The sequence below is a fragment of the Schistocerca serialis genome, chromosome 1 (genome assembly GCF_023864345.2).
Source record: "Schistocerca serialis cubense isolate TAMUIC-IGC-003099 chromosome 1, iqSchSeri2.2, whole genome shotgun sequence".
NCBI lineage: Eukaryota > Metazoa > Arthropoda > Insecta > Orthoptera > Acrididae > Schistocerca > Schistocerca serialis.
In genome coordinates, this window is record NC_064638.1 from 1,154,349,515 (window position 1) to 1,154,372,140 (window position 22,626).

The window sequence follows — 22,626 nt, forward strand, 5'->3', positions numbered from 1 at the left end:
ATAGTCTAAAACCCTCCTTAGTCTTTTCTTTCCATTCTTCTTCTGATAAATAGCTATGTGACTGCAAATTATGATGGTAACTGGGACTTTGGACTGGTAAAAACAATATTCAATGATGAAGAAGATGCAGAAATTTTATTTCTACATCCTTCAGGACCAGCTGCATCATTTTATTGGCCTGAAAGAGAAGATTCTTGCATAGTACCTTTGGAGCACATAGTCTGTGTAGTAGACGCACCTCAATCAAGCGGCACTGGAAGAATGTATTACTTCAAAAAAGACTGTATCAAAAGAACTGAAAGCTCTTGGATGAAGTGGAAAAACAGTTTGAATCAGCATTAATGTTTATTAAAAAGACAAAATTACTCAAAAAATTCAATGTTTCGAGCAATCAGTTGGGTTATACATAAGTTTCGTAAGTACACTGTCTTTGTACATAATTCTAATGTAATCTACTATAATTAATAAACATGTTAAAAAGCCATCATTATTTTTGTTTTATCAAGTACCCTATATGTTTAAGAGTGAATTAAAACAAATTTGAGCATTCTGTCAGGTCTGTGACTCTAGATATTTCAATTCTTATAGAACAAAACATCCATTAAAAAAAATACATATATTTTTTTCATAGAAAATATTAATATATTTTAATAGTATCATTTTTATCTTCAAATATGTATAATAAATAAACTTGCTGCAAAAATTCATGATGTTATCTAAAAGACTTTTTAAGATTAGCAATTTTAAAGTTTTGAATACAAATTAAATTTACCATTTCCGAAGGTTCGGAAAACGCAAAACATAAAAACTTTAAAAATTTGTATTAAAAAAAACTGAGACGCAAAAAAAAAAAATGCAGGTGTTGTCAGGATGGTATTAGAACCATTTGAGCCAAATTTCATGAAAATCTAAGGAGGTGGGTGTAAAATTTATTTTTTATTGGGTTTGGAATGACCCAGTGTTGAATAAAATGCAGATTAGAGAACTGAGTTTAAACTACCACTTTTTTTTGAACTTGTATATTTAGATTCTGAGAAAGTGTTTAACTCTCCTTTCAACAAATCTGTTCTGACAACCCTTGAGAAATGAGGTACTGGTGTAGCCTATGTCAGTATACAGAAGAGTGTCAGTGTTACAGTTTAATTTAATCGGAATAGTTTGAAGTTCAGGATTGATAGGGAAGTCACAAAAGGAAGTTTCCAGATCCTTAAATGCGGAAGGTTAAAAAAAGAATGCATATGAATGAAATTTGTCAGAACAATTGCAGTGACATTTTATTTGCCTCTAATGCAGATAAAATTCAACAACTAATTTAATGCAGAAAGTTTGAAAGTAAGCCAGACAATCACCCAAAATAAGACTAATGTCAAATGTTATGTGCCCATAGAACCAGTTGACAAATTTTTGTATGCAGGGCAGCTAATGGTAATGAGCAGATGTACAGCAGAGGAAATGAATGGGAGAATAGAAATGAGTGAATCAGTTTCATTAAACAGAGTGGTTGATGAAACTGAGCTTCTAATGTCTCTGAAAAGAGTTTAAATTCAATGTGTACCAGTGGTTTAGACTTCCTACAGTGGAGACACACAGGAGGCTATTCAGAAAGTAATCTTAATTGGGGCATAAATAAAATAATGAAATAAAGAAAAGTATTAGGAAAATCCTTAAAAGTGTCTGCATTCCTGCTAGACCTTATCACCATTCATATTTAAGAGATTTTTCATATCTCAGAGGGGTTAACACATGTCCTCTGCATAAAATTCTACTGCCTGATACTGCAGCCAGCCCATGACACCAATTTCAATTTCTTTACTGGAGTTGAAGCATTTGGGAGCCAAGGCACATGTGTATAAAGAGGTGCTGTAAAGCTGATGGCAGAAATGTTGTTTTCTAAGCAATGTGGTCAAGCTTTGTCATACAGAACACAAACCAGTAATCCCAAGACCAGATCACTCGATATTCTTTGTCCCACAGTACTTGGCTTCTTTCATGTTCCCTAAAATCCACAAAGAAAGTGCTTTAGTTTCTATAAAAAAAAAAAAAAAAAAAAAAAAAAGTGGCTGTGATCTTCCTGGCTGACAAAAGGTGTTTGGTGTGTATTACTTTTGTTGGTTGAGCTAGGAGGTATGATGAACAACCCATCCTCCTGACACACACACACACACACACACACACACACACACACACACACACACACACACACACACACACACACAAATTTTGTGCTAGTGTTTTTCTGCATAGGCGTAGGAAACCCAAGATTAGTCGCCAGTCACGATTCTGCCTTAAATAGGCCTTTTAAGGAAAATCTTTGTATAAAATCTATGTGAAGGCAATTAAATGTACAGTACAGTGTTTATACAATGATTTGTGGTAATGAATTTCGTCAGTTCTTAAAAAGATAGATGTGTAACAGCAAGTAAAAGCTCATCAAAAAAATTAAAAAAGGAAAAACGTGATGAGAGAAACAAATGTTAAAAAATGAGTTTACTTCACCAATTGATGTTACAAGCTTATTAGACATGGGCTCATTGACTTTCTGCACACTGTGTAAAATGTAAATTTGAAAGAGAACTTGGGTCTTACAGTATCGCTTAACGGTTACTGCCAATCCTTACAATAAACTCTCTCTCCTGTGTGTGTGTGTGTGTGTGTGTGTGTGTGTGTGTGTGTGTGTGTGTGTAAGGGGGGCTAAGTAAGTGAGGGTGAGACTGACTTAATTGTTTTATTTCTTCAGTTTCTGTGCTAATTATATTTGCTTTTTTCAGGGAAAAGGTTTAATGCCAGATGGAACAACACGATTCACTTGCAATGGAAAACCTCTGTTCCATTTCATGGGATGCTCAACATTCAGTGAATATACTGTAGTGGCAGAGATATCTATTGCCAAGGTATTGTTTATATGATTATGGTAACATCTGTATGTTTTGACCATTAAAATATTTGTTACAATGTCATTTGTTAAAATTTGAATCCCTGAAGAGTTTTTATCTGTTTATGGTGGGAAAACCTACATATACACATACATTTTTCCTGGAGATCACAGGTAGTCCTCATGTCAATGACACTCTTCTCATGTGCATAAGGTACAGATTAATGACAGAACTTCATAGTGTGTTTCATTATTCTTCTTGCTACAGTCACCCCAGGCAATCACCAACTCGCAATTTTCAAATGCCAATTTCAGACCTATTGCAACATTCAGATTTACCACACTTCATGCCAATTTTACTACAGCATAAAAAATGAAACTGAAACTGTAACAGTGAAAGAATTTGAAGTATCACTTAATTGCCAACAATCTCCAAAATAGTGTCATGCACTGGTCCACTGACTATGGTGTGCTATTTCTGAAAGCATACACTTTTCCTTTTCAGTTACTTTGTTGTGCCTCATCAGGGCTATAATATCATTGTAGAGACCTTTTTTTTTGTGTCTGAGGATAAGGTGAATAATTCTTGGTGTTGCACAGATATTTCATTTGTATTGATAAAATTTTTTCTGTGTTGATACATTTTGCTCCTTAGCTAAAGTGCCAACTTAATCTGTGTAATACTATTGTTTGTAGGATAGTTCGAGTCGTCATGCAAAGGGTATTTCATTCAAATGGATAAACTAGAATAGTCACCTGTCGTAAACTTGTCATGGAGAGATTACTGCTAATAACAATGTATCCGAAGTTGATGTGTAGGTGAGTTTGCTCTTTCCAGGGATGGCATCTCCTGACTGAAACACAGTGGCCAAAGTATATTGATCTAAATGAGGTCCTGTTGGAAAATAACTGTACGCATGTACAAAACAGTCATTGGTGATTTGCCAAGAATCTCCTTCTTGCATTGATAAGTTGTGTAACGTAACTTGACATGGACTGCTCACTCATGCTGCAGGTAAACGAATCTGCTCCAATGGATAAAATCTGCCTTCTTGGCTGTGGAGTGCCAACTGGATACGGTGCTGCACTTAACACCGCTGGTGTCACTGCTGGCTCAAACTGTGCTATCTGGGGCCTGGGGGCCGTGGGGCTTGCAGTCGCCATGGGCTGTCGTGCTGCGGGTGCGAAAAGAATTATTGGCATTGATATAAACCCATCAAAGTTTGAAATTGGTATGTAAAGTTTGCTTACTCTGGAACTTGTCTGAACTCATTGCCACACCTGATATATTGCTATAGCTGTTTTGTTTGTAGACAATAAAAACTTGTTTAGGGAAATGAGTTTTGAAATTGTTGCCCATTTTGTTTGTCACTATAGATGACCTACAAGTACTTCTATCATTAGATAAAGAGCTGGGAAATTGAACGGTGGAAAATCCAGGATGGAGCTACTACAATATCATGAAAAGGAAAGATCATTATTAACCATATAGCAGAGATGCTGAGTATCATTAGGCACAAGAAAAAGATTCAAACAAGTAAGCTTTCAGCCAAAAAGATTGTGTGTGTGTGTGTGTGTGTGTGTGTGTGTGTGTGTGTGTGTGTGTGTGTGTGTGTGTGGTTTTTGCATTCCGATGAATGCCGTTTGGGCTGAAAGCTTACTTGTTTGACAGTCTTTTTGTTGTGGCCCATCATCTCTGCTATATGGTGAGTAATTTATCCTTTTCATACTGTTGTAATGATTCTGAGCTGGAAAATTGATGACCTGGCAATAGTCTTGACTGAAATGATAAATGTTAAGAGCACAATGTTTTAACAAAGTTCAATTCAATCCATTAAATATACGTGTTCACAAAAGTTTGTGACGGAAATAATTTGCGTCATGTAATACCATACAAATATTAAAGTCTAGTGTGTATGTAGGTGTGTGAAACATAGTATTACTTTCCTTTACTACTTTCCTGTTAGGGCTACAGAAAGATAGCACAGGCTATCATCAACAAAAAAGTGTACTTCTGGTTTTTAGGGTGCTCTGTCCTAATATGATGCAAAAAGTTGTCACCTGCAGTTTTTTGCACTGAAAATTAATATTTTAAAGAGTACTTTTTAAAGATTTCAGTTAGATGTATTTAAACTGCCATGAACTTGAAGAATTTTCAGTGGCAGTGTTAGTACTGATTAGGATATAAGATAACTGTTATGATAAGCTCTTTCGCTTATTTTCTTTATTTACAGCTGTTAATTGGGTAGCCTCTTTTTCCTATCTTGTAATGCATGTGTCAAGTACAGTGGTTAATTGTAGTTGTAAAAATTGTACTGGTTGTTTGTCACATTGGTGAATTTGTTGTTAAAAATCATCAGAGGACCATATTTTGAAAATAAATTTGATCTGGGTAAGTCGTGGGTACCACTTAAAGAAGTATTGTAGCCCTCAGAATATAGTTGGAAAATAAAAAAGGGTAAAAGTGGACTCACAGTGTTTGTGACTTCTACATTTCTTGCTGCTGTTTGTTAAAGTTGTGAAAGCATTAACCAAGGAATAAAAATGCTTCAGGGTATCTATGCCATAAGTTTTCTCATCTATCAAAAGTGTAATTGAAAGATGTGATACAGTGTTTCAAAGCTGATGTTAAGATTCCATTTTTAAATAAGAAATATTATTCTCACTTAAATTTTTGATGAAAATGATGTTAGATGTAATGGCATAAGAATTATCACCTCCATTCCAAAAGTGACAGCATTTTTTTGCACATAATTACTTGTGGAAAGTTACATATTGTGTATTCACTGGAAGTGCTAATTTGCTTTTCTCGAGGTTTGTGCTATTAAGAACTCAATTTCCTGCTTCAGTATCACTGAAGGTGCTGTAGCTGTTCTGCTGAGATTCGTCTCTGCCATAGTAATCAGCCCCTTAAATACTTGATTCTGTTTTTCTTACTTTTCTAATAGTCTTCAATTTTCCTTTTAGCAAAGAAATTTGGCTGCACAGAATTTGTGAATCCGAAAGAACATGAGAAACCAATCCAGGAGGTGCTGATAGAAATGACAGATGGAGGATTGGATTATACATTTGAATGTGTTGGTAATGTTGATTTGATGCGTGCTGCTCTTGAATCATGTCACAAAGGTTGGGGAGTCTCAACCATTGTTGGTGTTGCTGCAGCGGGAAAGGAAATAAGCACACGGCCATTCCAGCTTGTAACTGGCCGCACCTGGAAAGGAACTGCATTTGGAGGTAATTCTTTCACAATAATTGTATTTTCTAAAAAAAACATTTAAAAATTGTCCATATGTCCCCCACACAATACATACCACCTCCCCGATTCCACCTGTGTGTGTGTGTGTGTGTGTGTGTGTGTGTGTGTGTGTGTGTGTCAGTCATTGGTTGTATATCTGAAAAGAAAAAAAAATCTGTTATCTATGAAATGTTCCCAGTATATGCATATGTAATAGCTTAAAATAAGTGAACACTAATCATGTACTGGAAGTAATGGTACACTTTTTAATTATAATCCCTGCATCTGTGCTACTTTCACTCCAGTAATTATGAGCCTTGCCAAGGTGGGGTTGTTTCCATGCGTCAGAGATACAGAAAGCTATGCCATAAGTGCAACCACACTGGAGGGGTATGTGTTGAGAGTTGTCCTGAAGAGTGGAAGCAGCCTTTTCACTAGTTTGCAAGGACAACAGTCTGCATAATTGACTGATCTGTCCTTGTAACCTTAGTCAACATGGCCATGTTGTGCTGGTACTGTGAGTGGCTGAAAACAAGGAGGAAACTACAGCTGGCAGAAAATCCAAAGATACTCTGAATAAGTAAAGTACACAAGTGTCAAGACGGCGTCCATATCTTCACTGCGAGATAACAATGATGTCACTGGTAACAGTGTCACTAAAGCAGTTACTGAACATGGTATTCCGAAAGTCCTTCACCAGAGAGGGTGAAGTAAATATTTCAGCATTTGAACAGAGAACTACCGACATGAGTAACTTAGAAGTAGATGTCCTCAGTGTAGTGAAACAGCTTAAATCCCTTATCAAAGGCAAGACCTCCAGTCTAGATTTGTATAGTAGTCAGGTTCCTTTCAGAGTATGAGGATTAATCATCTAAAACTGCTTGCTCAGTGAAAGATCTGCACCTAAAGACTGTAAACTTCCACAAGTCACACCAATACCCAAGAATGGAAAAGGAGTACTCGACTGAATTACAGATCCATATCACTAACACTGATTTGCAGTAGGATTTTGGAACATATACTGTTTTCATTCATTACAGATTATCTCGAAGAAAACAATTTATTGACAAATAGTAAGAACGGATTGAGAAAATATTGTTTGTGTGAAACACAACTAGGTCTTCATTCTCATTAAATAATGATTGCTGTCGATGGGGGATGTCAGATTGATTCTATACTTTGATTTCCAGAACACTTTAGACACCGTTTCTAACAGGCGACTTGTAATCAGTTTACATGCCTATGGAGTACCGCCTAAGTTGAGCGACTGGATCCACGAGTTCCGGTCAGGAAGATCACAGTTCGTAGTAATTGATGGAAAGTAATTAGTAAACAGAAATATCTGGTATTCCCAGAGTGGATCCTGATCCACGTAAACGACACAGTGTGACTAAGCAAGCTAGGATAATTTTACTTCCCCTCTTGTTTTGCCGTCTTCCTACTTAGATTAGGTTTTTAATTTTTGAATGAATTACCATTAACATACATGAGTGTAATCTGCATTTTCATAAGAGAAAGGTTGGCCCATAGTTTTAAAGAATATAACACCAGATCTAATTTTGTGCCTCGTTTTACATATGTAATATATTTTCTAATTTATTTCGATCATGCCTAGTTAATATCTTTTGTAATAGGGTGAAATCAGTAATTGTTCCATAACTTAAATTCTATTGTTGGCGTATAAACAAATATAAATTCTGTACTAGTTATAAACATTTGGAGGGACAACTAATAGTATTCTTAAAGTATTTATTTGGCTCTATTCGAAAACATGTTAGCAAAGCCAGACCTTAATTAATTCTGAAGTAATTAAGTTCTGTCAAAAGTAATCTTTACATAACTATATTTGTTGATTTCATCATTTAAGCAAATAATTCTGCTTAACCCCTGTTGTAGAAGAAACTGTTGAAAAGATGGAATTTTTCAATGTGATCAGTTAATTGAATGAGTTAAGTTTTAATTGTAATTTCTGTAAATTAAACTTCGAACAATGTGTAAGTTCAGCACCTATTATTGTAAGGATATATAAGGGCGCAGAGTTTGGTCCTGACACAGTCAGTCCACGGCCGAGTTTCAGACAAGCTGTGTTGGCTAGTATGACAACAGTGCATCAACTTAACAGTGTAATAAGTGTTGCACAATTAGGCTGTGTGTTAAAAGAGTGACAGTGTCTGCTCAATACGTACCCGATTATTCTTCAAAAACTGTGAACTTTGTGGTTAGGCTTTACTGCTTGTAGATGTTCAACAGGAAACTATTGTAGCAGTATGTGGATGTTCACCTACGACCTATTAATGAGCCATGTCGAAGGTTAATCAATAGTGCACTGGCCATATATTAACTGTGTATTATTGGGGGTTGTGAAAAGTGAAAGTAAAAGACTGTGAAACACAACTATGCATCTGTCGGCTACATTATTTACCGTAGTCAGTGTCCAAATTACAAACCCCATTTTTTAGCCAGTGTAGCAATGCAGTACGTTGACACCTAGGACGACAAAAGATCACCAAAGGAAAAAAAGCAGGCGAGCACTGCTACAGGGGGAGACAATCTTAGCAGCCCTGTTAGATTGTTTGCAGATGATGCTGTCATTTGCCATCTTTTTAAAGTCATCAGAAGATCAAAATCGATTGCAAAGTTATTTAGACAAGATATCTTTATTGTGCGAAAAGTGACAGTTGCTTTTCAGTAATGAAAAGTGTGAAGTCATCCACATGAGTACCACAAGAAATTGGCCAAATTTCAGTCAAGTGATAAATCACACAGATCTAAAGCCTGTAAATTCAACTGAATAATTAATAATTATTGATAATATAATGTAAATGGATAGGTAAAAAATATACTCACCAAGCGGTGGCATTATATTATCAACGAAATACTTAGCAATTACAGTGATGATTAACTTAAATTGAAATGATCACATAGATCATGTTGTGGGGCAAGCAAACCAAAGAACATGATTTATTGTCAGAAGACTTAGAAAGTACAACAGATCTACTAAGGAGACTGCATGCCAGCTCTCCTGGAGTATTGCTTTGCAGTGTGGGATCCACATCTTATGGATCTGTGGAGAACACCAAACAGTTCAAAGAAGGGCAGCTCATTTTGTATTATCATGAAATAGAGGAGGGAGTGCCACAGACATGACACTTGAATTGGTGTGGCAATTGTTAAAGTGAAAGTGCTTTTCATTGCATGTGAAATTTCAAACATACAGTAGTATTGTTGGCATCCAACAATGATGAAGTAACAGAAATCGCAGCTCGCACAAATATATTTAAAAATATTTATGTGCTTATTTTTCCTATGCACTGTTAGGAAGTGGAATGATAAATAGCTTGAAGGTGGTTCAGTGAACCCTGTGTCAGGCATTTAATTGTGAATTGCAGACTAGTCATGTAGATGAAGCCAACACCTACCACTTTAGTACAAGTTTTTATGCAACCTAGTCCTGCAGATCATGGGATTGAAGGACTGGTGAGATCAAGGAAATTTTTCTGATAGATGAGGAGGAGGAAAAATTTGTGATGGGTGACTGGAATTAGATAATAGGAAGAGAAGTAAAATCAGTGGAAAGACAAGGACTGTGGGAAAGGAATGAGAGGGACCCACCAGGTCAAACTTTGCACGTATCATAATTTAATCATCATTAATATTAGTTTAAAATTAACGAAACAAGGCCGCATATGTGGTAGAGACCTTGGAGACACAGGATAATTTCAAATAGACTACATAACTGTAAGACAGATTTTGAAACCAGGTTGTAAACTGTTAAAACATATCCAGGGCATATATGGACTTGGACCGTAATTAAAATGTTATGATAAGTTAAGCAGGAATGCCTGAAGCACAAATGCAAAGCTTTAGAAGCATGTATAGGGAGGGGAGGGACAGATACCGCCTATAGGAAGATTAAAAGACCTTGGGAGAAAAGAGAAGCAACTTGTAAGGTACCCCTTCTTTGCAGAAGAAGAGTTAATTTCGTTATTTCCAGTTTTGCTATTTCACTTATATGAAGTGAGTGTATCAGTGCTGCAGTATGGGCAGAGTAAGGAGTGAGAAGTTGGTTCCCATGCTGGTTAGCAGAGGCAGTTGGCCAACTGGAACTTTTAGAGCCAGACGAATGAGATACCGATGCAGAAATCGCCCAAGCTATTTGTCTAATAGAGTAGGCAAGTGTTAATGTCCCTGTAAAAAATGAAATTTTTTAAATGTAAGTGAAGAAGGCAGTGCTACTTGATTGGTTCATGTGGTGAGTAATACGAACCAATCTGCTGTTATAATTTTGGAGACTTTTTCAGCCTGATTGAATGATGACATGGTCTCGGGTTTTTAGCAGAGTTGACAAATTCTCTGTGGAATATTTAGACTGAGTTTGGCAGCTTCAGGGATTTTTGAGCAGCTGTATTGTGTGAATGCTGTCTGGTCTCCAGAAAGCATAAAATTAATCTGTCACATTTGGTGGCACACCAGTTACCAGACCATTTTCACCAAAAAGCTTTATGTATTTGTTGGTTCCTTTTATAACAAGGGCATGGAAAATTGAAGAGCAATAAAAGAAACTTTACTGGCAATTAACCAGATTAACAAATTTTGTCAGTAAGTTTTATAAATAAGAATTTTGTTAACATACATACTGTCTGTTTTGGGTGCCAATGTCAGTCAAATAAAAAGATCATTTCTCCATATTGTAGTATCTTTCTTGCACTAGTTTGTTTTCCAGTCTTTCTAATCAATTTGAAATGTTTGGACAGTGATTCTTTTATATAGGCCGAGCAGTTCTAAGCGCTTCAGTCTGGAACCGCGCGACCGTTACGGTTGCAGGTTCGAATCCTCCCTCGGGCATGGATGTGTGTGCTGTCCTTAGGTTAGTTAGGTTTAAGTAGTTCTAAGTTCTAGGGGACTGATGACCTGAGATGTTAAGTCTCGTAGTGCTCAGAGCCAGTTGAACCATTTTTTTATGTAGGTTTATAAGCAGCTCATTTTTATTTCACAGGATTTAAGAGCAGGGACAGTGTGCCTAAACTTGTTGAAGACTATCTGGCCAAGAAAATTATGCTTGATGAATTTGTTACTCATAACTTGCCATTTGAAAAAATCAATGAAGCATTTGATCTTTTACATGCTGGAAAGAGGTAAGAGGCTGTTAATCTCTGCTTTTCATGGTATTTGCTACTAAGTAGAATGCTTTTGTCAAGCTCTATTGGTGCAATATTATGATCATTGACTGGAATGGAATATTGCACCATTGTTTTTCTGTAGTTTCAGTTCATTGTCATTGAGAGTGTTAAGTGTGTAGTGTTTCCTCCAGGGTGTCCTCAGTGTGTTCAATCAAATAAAACTAAAAGTAACTAGTACTTAACACTCCTGTGAATACTGAACATTTTCTTCATGCTGCAAATAAAAACTGTAGATGGTTATCTGTGAATGTGTGTCATTGTGAGCAGTCACTAATTTTAAAATTTTATTAATTTTGTTCAATTTAAAGTGACATTTTCTGTTTTTTCTTTACCTTGTTTCTTGACAATCTATGGAACTGTTTTTATAGAGATGTAATTCTGTTTCCAGCATTCGAACTGTTGTTGAGTTCTGAAGACTAGGATTGTGAATACCTACTTCTGGTGCTGCATCTCTTGGAAGAGATTATTACTCAGTCAAATGTGCTTCCAAATATATTGGTGTCATATTGGATATTGCATTTACTTTTATAACACTTGCATGTACTCGTTTACAATTTTGTGATACAAAGAAGCCAAATAAAGATATGCATTTAATTGATTATGTATTTAATGACAGATGTAAATGCACACATTGGTGGCTGAATTAAAAAAAAAATCCTGTTTTAAGCTCAAATATTTTGTACTGAAAAGTTAAACAGTAAGTGTGTGATTGAGGGCACATGTTATAATTTATTTCACAGATCAGTTTTTCTATGACTGTGTGATGTTTGAACTACTTGGTATGCATATGTGTGGACACTATTCTCCCTTTGCTGTCGGGTTTCTGAGCCTTTATTTTTTACGCAAAATTGCCATTGTCATTACTGCACCTCAAGGCAAAATTGTTCAGAAGGCACTGAACATGTAGATGTATCTTAACCACATGTCCTGGGGAGTGGACAGGATGTGTCTGCTCCAGTTTTATAGGGCCTCTGTGCAATCATGGCTGGACTGTGGTTGCACAGCGTATAGGTCAGGGAGACCTTCTTACCGGAAGATAGTTGATTCTGTACGCCATGAGGGCATCAGGGTCGCCATTGGTGCTTACATGACTGGCCCAATAACCACAGTCTGTGCCGAGGCTGGTGAACCCCCACTTACCATTCGATGGCAACTCCTCATGGTGTTTCAGGCATGTACATTCCTCACTACTCCCAATCACCAGCATACCATACCATTGCTCTCCCAGCTATGGAATGCCTCTTGACCAATTGTCCACGGGCAACAAGAGCATTTGGGATCTGTGCTAAATGTGTATGGGAGTCCCTTGGTGTGGGGCATGTACAGGCTCAAATCCAGGGTTTTACTGACTGCCACTCTAGTTGCTGCAGAGGCCCAGATTTGGTACAGTACAAGAAACATTTCAGTCCTGCTTTTGTTTTTAATGCGATATTTTCTAACATTTTGAATGAGCACCGCAACTACCGTATTTACTCGAATCTAAGCCGCACTTTTTTTCCGGTTTTTGTAATCAAAAAAACCGCCTGCGGCTTAGAATCGAGTGCAAAGCAAGCGGAAGTTCTTATAAATGTTGGTGGGTGCCGCCACAACTTAGTTCAGCCGTCGAATATATGTAGCGCTACACAGGCATGCTTTGTAGGCACAAAGATAAATACTGGCGCCAAAACCTCTGCGTCAGTAAATAAATTTAAAAAAAAAAAAAAAAAAGTGGAAGACGAGCTTTTTTTTCTCCGCGCCGAGTTTCGACCACTGCATTTTCATACATTATCCAACGAAGTAAATACAAAATCCGTATTGTTCATCTTCGAATGTAGCAGCATTTCAATGTACTACGAAAACCCGACCGGCAAGAATGTTTGTCAATATGGCCAACTGTACATTCTGAATTTTTTCCTATCTGTGAGAAGAGATGGTTGCTAATAGGAACTTTTATAAATTGTGAGTCACATGCAGTATTCTCGTCACCATAAGAATAATACGAATATAAACATTTTGCCATGTATTGTTTCGTGTTTGCTGCTATCTCATTTAAATCCTGTCTGCGTAATAAACCACAAAACTAGAGTGAGACAACAGCAAACGCGGAAGAGTATACATATCATGTCATGTTTATATTCGTATTATTCTTATGCTAAACAGTGATACAGTCAGAAACGATGCGAGGCAATTGACTAGATTTTTAAATCTAAGATGACTCTAATTTCTGTGCAGAATGTAATGTACTAAAGAGGCACCTGCAAAGATTTTCAAACAGAGAAAAATTTTCGCTAAACTCTAGTTCAGAACATCTTCAATCATACGCAGTCTATTATTTGGTTCTTGTTGGATCATTATCAAAGAAAGCAGCAGTGTAAGTAACAAGTAGCAGTCTCTTGCCATTGTTTCGCTAATGAGACGATTCCTCTCTCTCTCTCTCTCTCTATTTTTTTTTTTTTTTTTTTTTTTTTTGTAAGCGGTGGTAGCACACACAAAAGCAAGCCATGCCGCGATCGGCGACATGCCGTAAACACACAGTATCAGAGTACGACAAACAATGCATGACACAGTACAGTAATGCATTTTCAGCGTAGAGTGACGTAAACACCTATAACAAAGAAAACTGCGCTTATCAGATCAAAGAAAAATAAGCAATCAATTCAAACCAGATGAAGCACGTGAAAAAGGAAGGGTACCCGTATAAATACGGACGGAGCACCTGACGCATAGCAATGGCTATCTGGTAAAGCTTAACTGCTAAGCTTACGACTCGAACCAAACTACTGTAGCTGTATCGTCATTCATTCGACCTAAATTGTCTCATATTACAGTGGACCAACTTTGTTTCGATTTGGAGATGCGGCCTAAAACTTTTCTCTCTCCTTGAATTTCGAGTCTCAAATTTCAGGTGCGGCTTAGATTTGGGAAATTTTTTTTCCTTGATTTCGAGTCTCATTTTTCAGGTGCGGCTTAGATTCGAGTGCGGCTTAGACTCGAGTAAATACGGTATATAGCCATATTTATTGATGGATCTAAATGAGGGGACTGTTGGGTTGCTATGTTGTTTTCCTGGATTGTGTCCTCAAGTTTCAGTTGTGTCAACAGTTCACTGTCTTTGATGCCAGATTATCTGTGATCTTGAGGGTGCTGGAGCAGATGAGATACACGATGCCTGCTAAATTCTCATCTGTACCGACTCCCTGTGTGCTTGTCAGCACCTGCAACATTTTTAGCTAACTGAGAAAGTAGTCCGGGACATTCAGGATGCCTTTCTCCACTTGGAGGTCTGGGAAGGAGGTGTCTTTCTGTTGGTCACCAGGACACATGGGTATTGCGGGGAACTAAAGGGCAGATATAGCAGCTAAGGAGATGTGTTGTAATCCTAAGTTCAGTGTGCCATCCCTCTACATGATATTGTTTCACAATTGAGGTACAGTGTCATGTCAGTGGGAAGATGAGCCACTGGAAGTGATGGACAATAAGTTCCGTCTAGTAAAGCCCACTCTGCAGCTGTGGTGTACCTCCTTCCACCACACAGATGGGGCATGTTTCTCCTTACTCATCTTCACATATGCCACAGCCCTATGATGCACAGCTTCTTGCTCTGACAGCAGAACAGGCTGGCGTACAGATCACTGTGCAGCACATTTTATTAGACATTTTATTTTCAGAACAGAGGGCAGCGATAGGTTTTCCGACATATCTGCCCTCTATTATAAGTAATGTTCAAATGAATGTGGTGAGAGTTTTAGGGATCTGTGATTTGTCCAACTTGTTTCGTAAAATTTTAGGGAGATGTTCTGCAAACACACACACACACACACACACACACACACACACACACACACACACACACACACACACTCTTACACGGGTTGTTCAATATGTAATGCCCCACATTTTTTTTTTAAAGTCGTTAATATACATAGACAAATGTCCTTGTTGGTACTTCACATTTGATGTTTGTTCTTTGTGCCGGTGAAGTTCTGAACCGTTCTGGCAGAGCCATAGTACATCAAAATGGTGTCTACATATACTCTCATTACAAGCAGTGTACTGTTACTGAATTCTTGTGTGACCATGGTGAACATCCATTAATATTTGTGTTCTGTGTGTGGCGATGTTGCAGTTGATAGTACAGTTGGGCGATGAGTAAAGAAAGTTATAGCCCCAGAAAATGCAGAAACAGAACTTCATGATCAGGCACATTTGGGATGTCCTGTCACCGCCACTGCTCCAGACACGCTGAATCGTGCATATGCCATTATTTGTACTGACCAGCGCATCACAACTTGACAATTGGCTCTACAGTTGTTGGTCAGTAGTGGAAGTGCATCTGCAATGATCGAGACTTGGATATTCAAAGCGATGCTCACGATGGTTTCCATGAATGCTCAAAGTGGGCCACAAGATTCAAAGAAAGGCCATTTCATCTGAGTTGTTGGAGCTTAAAGATTCTCTGCAGGGAACACAATTTGAAGATGACGAGAATGTCAGTCATGCAGTGAAAACATGGCTGTGCTTAAAGGACAAGAGCTTTTACCAGCATGGAATACACGCTCTTCTGCAATGTTGATGCACGGCCATAGAAAGTGATGGAGACTACGTAGAAAAATAGGACATGGACAAGACATGTGGACGTTTATTGTCACCAAATTGTGACTTAACAATAAATATATTCTGAGAAAAAAAAATTTGGGGCCATTAGAACCAATATATTTCCAGTAGAAGTGAGTTTCCTAACTATCTGTTCGAGATAGTTCTCGGAGAAGGCATACTGTAATTTTCCCAATTAATTGTAGAATGATTAAGGTCTCCACTGGTTGGGGAACAGGTTTTCTCCAAGGTCTTCGGTTACATCAAGAGATAGTGGTGGGTGATACAAGGATCCAATTATCATTTTATACTCACCCCTAATGACTGAGTCTTCCCCAAACAATCTCACATGCAGCTTCAATTTCTATCTTGGTGGGTTTCTTGTGCACTGTGATGATTCACCACCTCCATTTCCTATTTACCTGTTCTTTTGATATACATTTAAATTTTTCCAAATATGTAACTGCTATAAATTTCAGGTTTCAACCAGCTTTTTCTATGTCTAGTATTATGTGAGCTTCACTGTTTCTCACGAGTGCTTTGAATTCTGGCACCTGTTTAAAGCATTTCTTTGGATCGTGCGTTGATACTTCTGGGTTTCCTTCAGCTATTGTTATCTGGATTTGATGGAGGGTGTAAAAACTCAACATTGTCAGCCTCCTGAGTAGCAGCCTCCAATGTAGAGTGCAGGCTTCCCCCATTTAAGGGGCCCCAACGATTCTCAACTGCATAGTGCAGCCAGTACTGTACATTCAGTAATATTGTGGGCTCCTGTTTCAGCCATGCCCATTTTTTGTCCCGTGTAGTGTACAGGATTGGATGGAAATCATATGCATTATAAATGAAATTATGATCTCTCTTGTGTGTCAACAGGCACTCCTATTTGGAGTTCAGTTAACTTGTAACAGGCTAAAATAAATTGGACACACAAGTGGACAGTGTAAACAGTGTCTGATAACTCATAACAACTTTGAATGTCAATCAGTTTCGTGGTACCACTGAAGGCTTTCTCTGACACAAGTGACTAAAATACTGTGTAGTCGAATTTTGTGCCAAAATTGGCAAGCTGGCACTATTGTGCATCTGCAATTTCTCTTGGTGTATAAAGACTTAAAGGTGATATGAATATCAGGTCTCCAGCCGGAACATAATGTCATCTCGGCACAATATTTCGACGGTCCATCTGGCCGCCATCTTCGGCTGAGTAAGCTGTCACACTAACTCGCTGAAAGTGAAATCAAACTGCAGCAGCAGTTCCTTTATACACAGTCTGTAGGTCCTCTGCGCATCTGTGGACGTAACCCCACTCTAGCACAAAGCACTTCAGCGCAACGGTGGTGAAAACTCGCGGAAATGGTAAATCAATATCAGACGCCGTTGACACCTTTTGGTGACTGAAACAAAGACCATTGTTTTTTAATGTCAACTGATTCAGTGTTCCAACTCTTACTTAATGGCTACCCCGTATGTCTGTCTATAATACTGTCAACTGGATTTCAATAGCTTCTTTCACTACACAGTCCCACTGATGCAATGCAAAGGCAACCGCTTGTGTCTCATCATACGACATTTTGTGTGCTTCAGTAAGATAATGTTCCACAACCGCAGATTTTTCTGGCTGGAATAAAAGCATGTGGTCATGGTGCTCCACGCATTGATCGTGAACCGTATGAATTGTTTGTCCAATATAGGCTTTCCTGCAGTGGCATGGAATTTTGTAGACATCGGGCTTCCTCAAACTCAAATCATCCTTAACTGAGGCAAGCAACACTCTAGCCTAGCTGTGGACAGAATACACTCTTAATATCAAATCTATTTAAAACTCCTATTTTTGAAGATATGCTTCCTGTGAAAGGTAAGAACACCACCAATTTGTTGTATCTTCCATTGGTTCCTGCTAAGGTTCAGTCTGTAGAGCACAATGGAACAGATTGTCAGTATAACCATTCTGCTGCTTGAACACTGCTTTTAGATGATCCAGTTCTTGTGTCAAACTATCTGTAACTGAGAGGGCATAAGCTCTTTTTACCAATGTATGTAGCAACCCTTTGTGTTGGTATGAAGGATGACAACTAGATGCGTGAAGATATCGGTCCGTATACAAGGGTTTACGATAAAAACTGTGGCCTAATGACCCATCATCCCTCCTGTAGACCAAGACAACGAAAAACAGAAGTTTTCCATCCTTTTCAACTCTCATCTTGAAATTAATAATGGGGTGTAGAAAACTGAAATGATCTAGGAAACTATCCAGAGCACCCTTCCCATGTGGCCATACCATAAACATATTGTCGGCGACAATAGGGGATCATGGGACTCCCCATAGATACTCTGTCAGTTTTTTCGAAGTATTTATCATTAAAAAAAAATATGTCAGTCACCACATGACAAAAAAGCTTAGTTGTTTATTCATCCAATGTTTCACCAATTAGTTACAAGGAATCTTAAAAAGGAACTCTGGTGAAAAGTGAAACATCGAATTTAACGAGCAAATCCATAGGACTGAGACACAGACTTCAAATGCTGAATAAAAACCAGAGAATAGGAAATACGATGTTCGCATTTTCTGGCATGGGGACTGAGAATGAATGCTTAATACTTGGCCAAGTTGTTAGTAGAAGCACCCAAACTGCTATCAGTAAGCTGAAGAGTAACCCCCTTAGTTGTGTATCTTAAGCAAGGTGGATAATGGCGGCAGGACTGCAACACCAGGTCAAAGTTTTTTTAAGAACATCATCAGAGAATGAACTCTTCTTTAAAAGTGAGAATGTCTTGAGTTTTACACGTTGAGTTGGGTCATTCTGTAATCTTCAGTATGCCAAATCTGCAAGTAAAAGATCCATTTTACCCAAATAATTGTCTCGTGAAAGAACAGCAGTTGAATTGCCCTTGTCGACTGGTAGAATTACTAAATCCTGGTCTTCTCTAATGAATCAGATGTTGCTCTGTCAAGCAAGATGTTGCTTTGCATGGATGGCACCTGATGCAATGTATGCAAGATCTCTTGCCTAACTTCATCAGCTAGAATGCTAGATCCTCAGGGAACCTGGACACTTCTTTTTCAAGTGTGGAAATGAATTCTGTATTGGGAACATTTCTGGTGTAGGGGCAGAATTTAATCCCTCTTCCAATACTGCCAATGTAGTATCAGCCAGTTGTCTGGTTCTGAGGTTAATCACAATATGTCAATACGTGTCATCATCTGTTGTTGTAGACTGAGAAGAAAGCCGTTAGTGCAACAACTAACTTACCTGAAGATGGCGGCCAGGTGCACTGCCAAAATATTGTGTCATGACAACGTTATGAATATCATCAATTACTACGCCGGGAAGTTTGCAGAGCCACAAGACTTAAAGGTCCTTATCTGAAGTCAATTCCATCCCTGTTTCTTGAGTGACCACCCACAAGTGCATCCTTCACAAATTGTTCACAAGAAATAACAGCATCTGGGTCCACACCAAAGCAGATCTTGTGGTACTTTCCACAGACCCTAAGTTAGTCGTTACCTAAGACTACAAATTCCTCCCTCCAAAATTATTGAGCAGAATACATGAAAGATTGTACCGTCTATGTTATCTTCAGTCTGGTTTGATGCAGTTCTCAACACTATTCAATCCTTTGTAAGCCTCTTCATCTCTGCATTACTGCTGCAACCTAGATCCATTTGAACCAGCTTACTTTATTCAAACCTTGGTCTTCTTCTACACTTTTTACCACCCACTCTTCCCTCCAACAGTGCATTGGTACTCCCTTGATATCTCAGAATATTTCCTATCAACCAATCCCTTCTTTTGGTCAAGTTGTGTCAGAAGTATCAATTTGATACACCCATCTAATCACCAGCATTCTGTACCACCACATTTCTAAAGCTCCTACTTTCTTTCCAGAACTGCTTACCATCCACATTTCACTTTGGTACAACACTACATTCCATATAAATACCTTCAGAAAAAACTTCCCAACACTTAAATTTATACTAGATGTCAAAAGTTTCTCTTTTCCAGAAATTTTCTTACTATTGCTGTCATTTGACCATCATACAGACTCCTGCATGTAGAACACAGTTGTAAGCATCCCTGGTGCAGAGGAACAACTGACAAAGTTGAAAGCAAATAAGTTTCCAGGTCTGGATGAAATCCCATTGTGTGTTTACAGAGAATACACTAAGGCATTAGCCCCTTACTTAGCTTGCATTTATCGTGAATCTCTCTCTCCCAGCATGAAGTCCCATGTGAGTGGAAAAAAGCACAGGGTAAAAGAACAAACCTACAAAATTACCGAACAATATCCTTAACACCAGTTGTGCTGCAGAATTCTTGAACATATTCTCTACTTGAATATAATAAATTTTCTTAAAACAAAAAGCTTTCTATCCATGAATCTGCATGGTTTTATAAAGCATCACTTGTGCTAAGCTCACCCTTCCCTTTTCTACCGATATCCTGTGAAGCATTGATGAAGAGCAACAGGTAGATTCCATATTTCTAGATTTCTGAAAGACATTTGACGCGGTGCTGCACTACAGACTGCCAAGAAAGGAACGAACTTACGAAATAGGTTCCCAGGTATGAGAATGGCTCAAAGACTTCTTAAGTAACATAAGTGAGTATGTTGTCCTCGACGGCAAGTGTTCATAAGAGACTAGGGTATCATCAGGTGTGCCCCATGGAATTGTGATAGGATTGCTGTTATTTTCTGTACACACAAATGATTTGGCAGGTGCGCAGAAATCTACGGGTGTTTACTCATGATGCTGTGGTGTTCAGTAAGGTTTCATTGTTGAGTAAGTGCAGGAGGACACAAGATGGCACACAAAATTTCTAGTTGTTGTGATGAATGGCAACTAGCTCTAAACGTAGAAAAGTGTAATTTAATGCAGATGTTTGAATACAGCATTAATTGTATGATGCCTGATTCACATTGATTAAATATCTAGACATAACATTGCAAAGTGATATCAAATGGAATGACCCTGTTAGGATTGTAGTATGGAAGGTAAATAGTTGACTTTGGTTTAGTGGAAGGATTTTACAAAAGTGTGGTTCATCTTCAAAGAAAACCACTTATAAGACACTAGTGCAACCCATTATTGAGTACTGCTCAAGTGTTTAGGATCCACACCAGGTTGAACTGTAGGAAGACATTACAGTGATTCGGAAGTGAGCTGCTAGATTTGTTACCAGCAGGTCTGAACAACATGGAAGTCTTACAAAGGTGCTGTGGGAACTCAAATGGGAATCCCAGGACGGAAGGCGATGTTTTTGTCAAGGAACACTATTGAGAAAATTTAGAGAACCGGTATTTGAAGCAGACTGTAGAACAACTCCACTGCTGCCAGCATACATTTCACATAAGGACCACAAAGACAAGTTAAGAGAAATTAGGGCTTGTATGGAGGCGTATACACAGTCGTTTTTCCCCCTGTTCTGTTTGTGAGTAGAACAGAAAGGAAATGAGTAGTGGTGGTATAGGGCACCCTCTGCCATGAACTGTATTGGTGGCTTGCAGAGAATGTATGTAGATGTAGTATCCATTTTACGTTCGTACTTCATCAGTTATTTTGCTGCCCAAGTAGCAAAACTCATCTACTACTTTTATTGTCTCATTCCCTACTCAATTCCCTTAGCATCACCCAATTTCATTCAATTACATCCCATTACCCTTGTTTTGAGTTTGTTGATATTAATCTTACATTCTCCTAACAGGACACTCTCTATTCTGTTCAACTGTTTTTGCAAGTCCTTTGCTGTGTCTGACAGAGTTACAGTGTACTGAAGATTAAAGTTTAAAATATTTTACAGTGTCATAATTTGGCACCACAACAAGCCAGTAAGTCTTCACTAGAGTGCCTACGCTGGGGACCACCTTGATGAGACTGTGTTTTGCCCCACTTGTGATAAACTTACTAAATTCGCTGTCTATTGCAGTATTAAGTACTACAAGTGAGCAAGAGGGTGCTGAAGCAGATGAGATATTTGAGCTACAGAATTCTTCACTGCTCCAGTTCGCTCAGGATACCACCCTTCATTTATATTGTCTTTGAAAGGGACGATATTCTACCAGGGATAAGAACTTGAGGAAATTAGCAATGAATTGGTGGAAGCAGCAGTGAACATGTGGTACACATTTTGACACATTCTTTAGTATTGTGTGTACCGTATTTACTCGATTCTAAGCCGCACCTGAAAAATGAGACTCGAAATAAAGGAAAAAATAATTTCCCGAATCTAAGCCGCAGCTGAAATTTGAGACTCGAAATTCAAGGGGAGAGAAAAGTTTTAGGCCGCACCTCCAAATCGAAACAAAGTTGGTCCATTGTAATATGAGATAGAATCCAGGTCGAATGAATGACGATACAGCTGCAGTAGTTTGGTTCGAGCCTTAAGCTTTACCAGGTAGCCATTGCTATGCGTCAGGCGCTCCGTCCTTATTTATGCGCGTTCCCTTCGTTTTTCACATGCTTCGTCCGGGTTGAATTGATTGCTTATTTTTCTTTGATCTGATAATTGCCGTTCTCTTTGTTATAGGTGTTTTCGTCACTCTTAAGCTGAAAATGCATTACTGTACTGTGTCAAGCATTGTTTGTCGCATTCCGATAATGAATGTTCACGACCTGTCGCCGCTCGCGGCATGGTTTGCTTTTGTGCGTGCTACCGCCGCTTACAATAAAAAAAAAAGAGAGAGTAATTGTCTCAGTAGCGAAACAATGGCAAGAGACGGCTATTTGTTGTTATTTACACTGCTGCTTTCTTTTATAATGATCAACA

General features: G+C 38.3%; 1 protein-coding gene across 1 annotated transcript in view; it reads left to right on the forward strand.

The window, feature by feature from the left end:
• Window positions 1–11,881, forward strand: part of LOC126417923 (alcohol dehydrogenase class-3) — a 34,779-nt gene extending 22,898 nt beyond the window's left edge. Inside the window, exons 4-8 of the mRNA XM_050085154.1 lie at window positions 2,769–2,891; window positions 3,888–4,104; window positions 5,840–6,106; window positions 11,104–11,242; window positions 11,676–11,881. Coding sequence (XP_049941111.1) covers window positions 2,769–2,891; window positions 3,888–4,104; window positions 5,840–6,106; window positions 11,104–11,242; window positions 11,676–11,700 — 771 coding nt within the window. The 3' untranslated portion in view covers window positions 11,701–11,881. The remainder of the gene's footprint in view (window positions 1–2,768; window positions 2,892–3,887; window positions 4,105–5,839; window positions 6,107–11,103; window positions 11,243–11,675) is intronic.
• The last annotated feature ends 10,745 nt before the right edge of the window (window positions 11,882–22,626 follow it).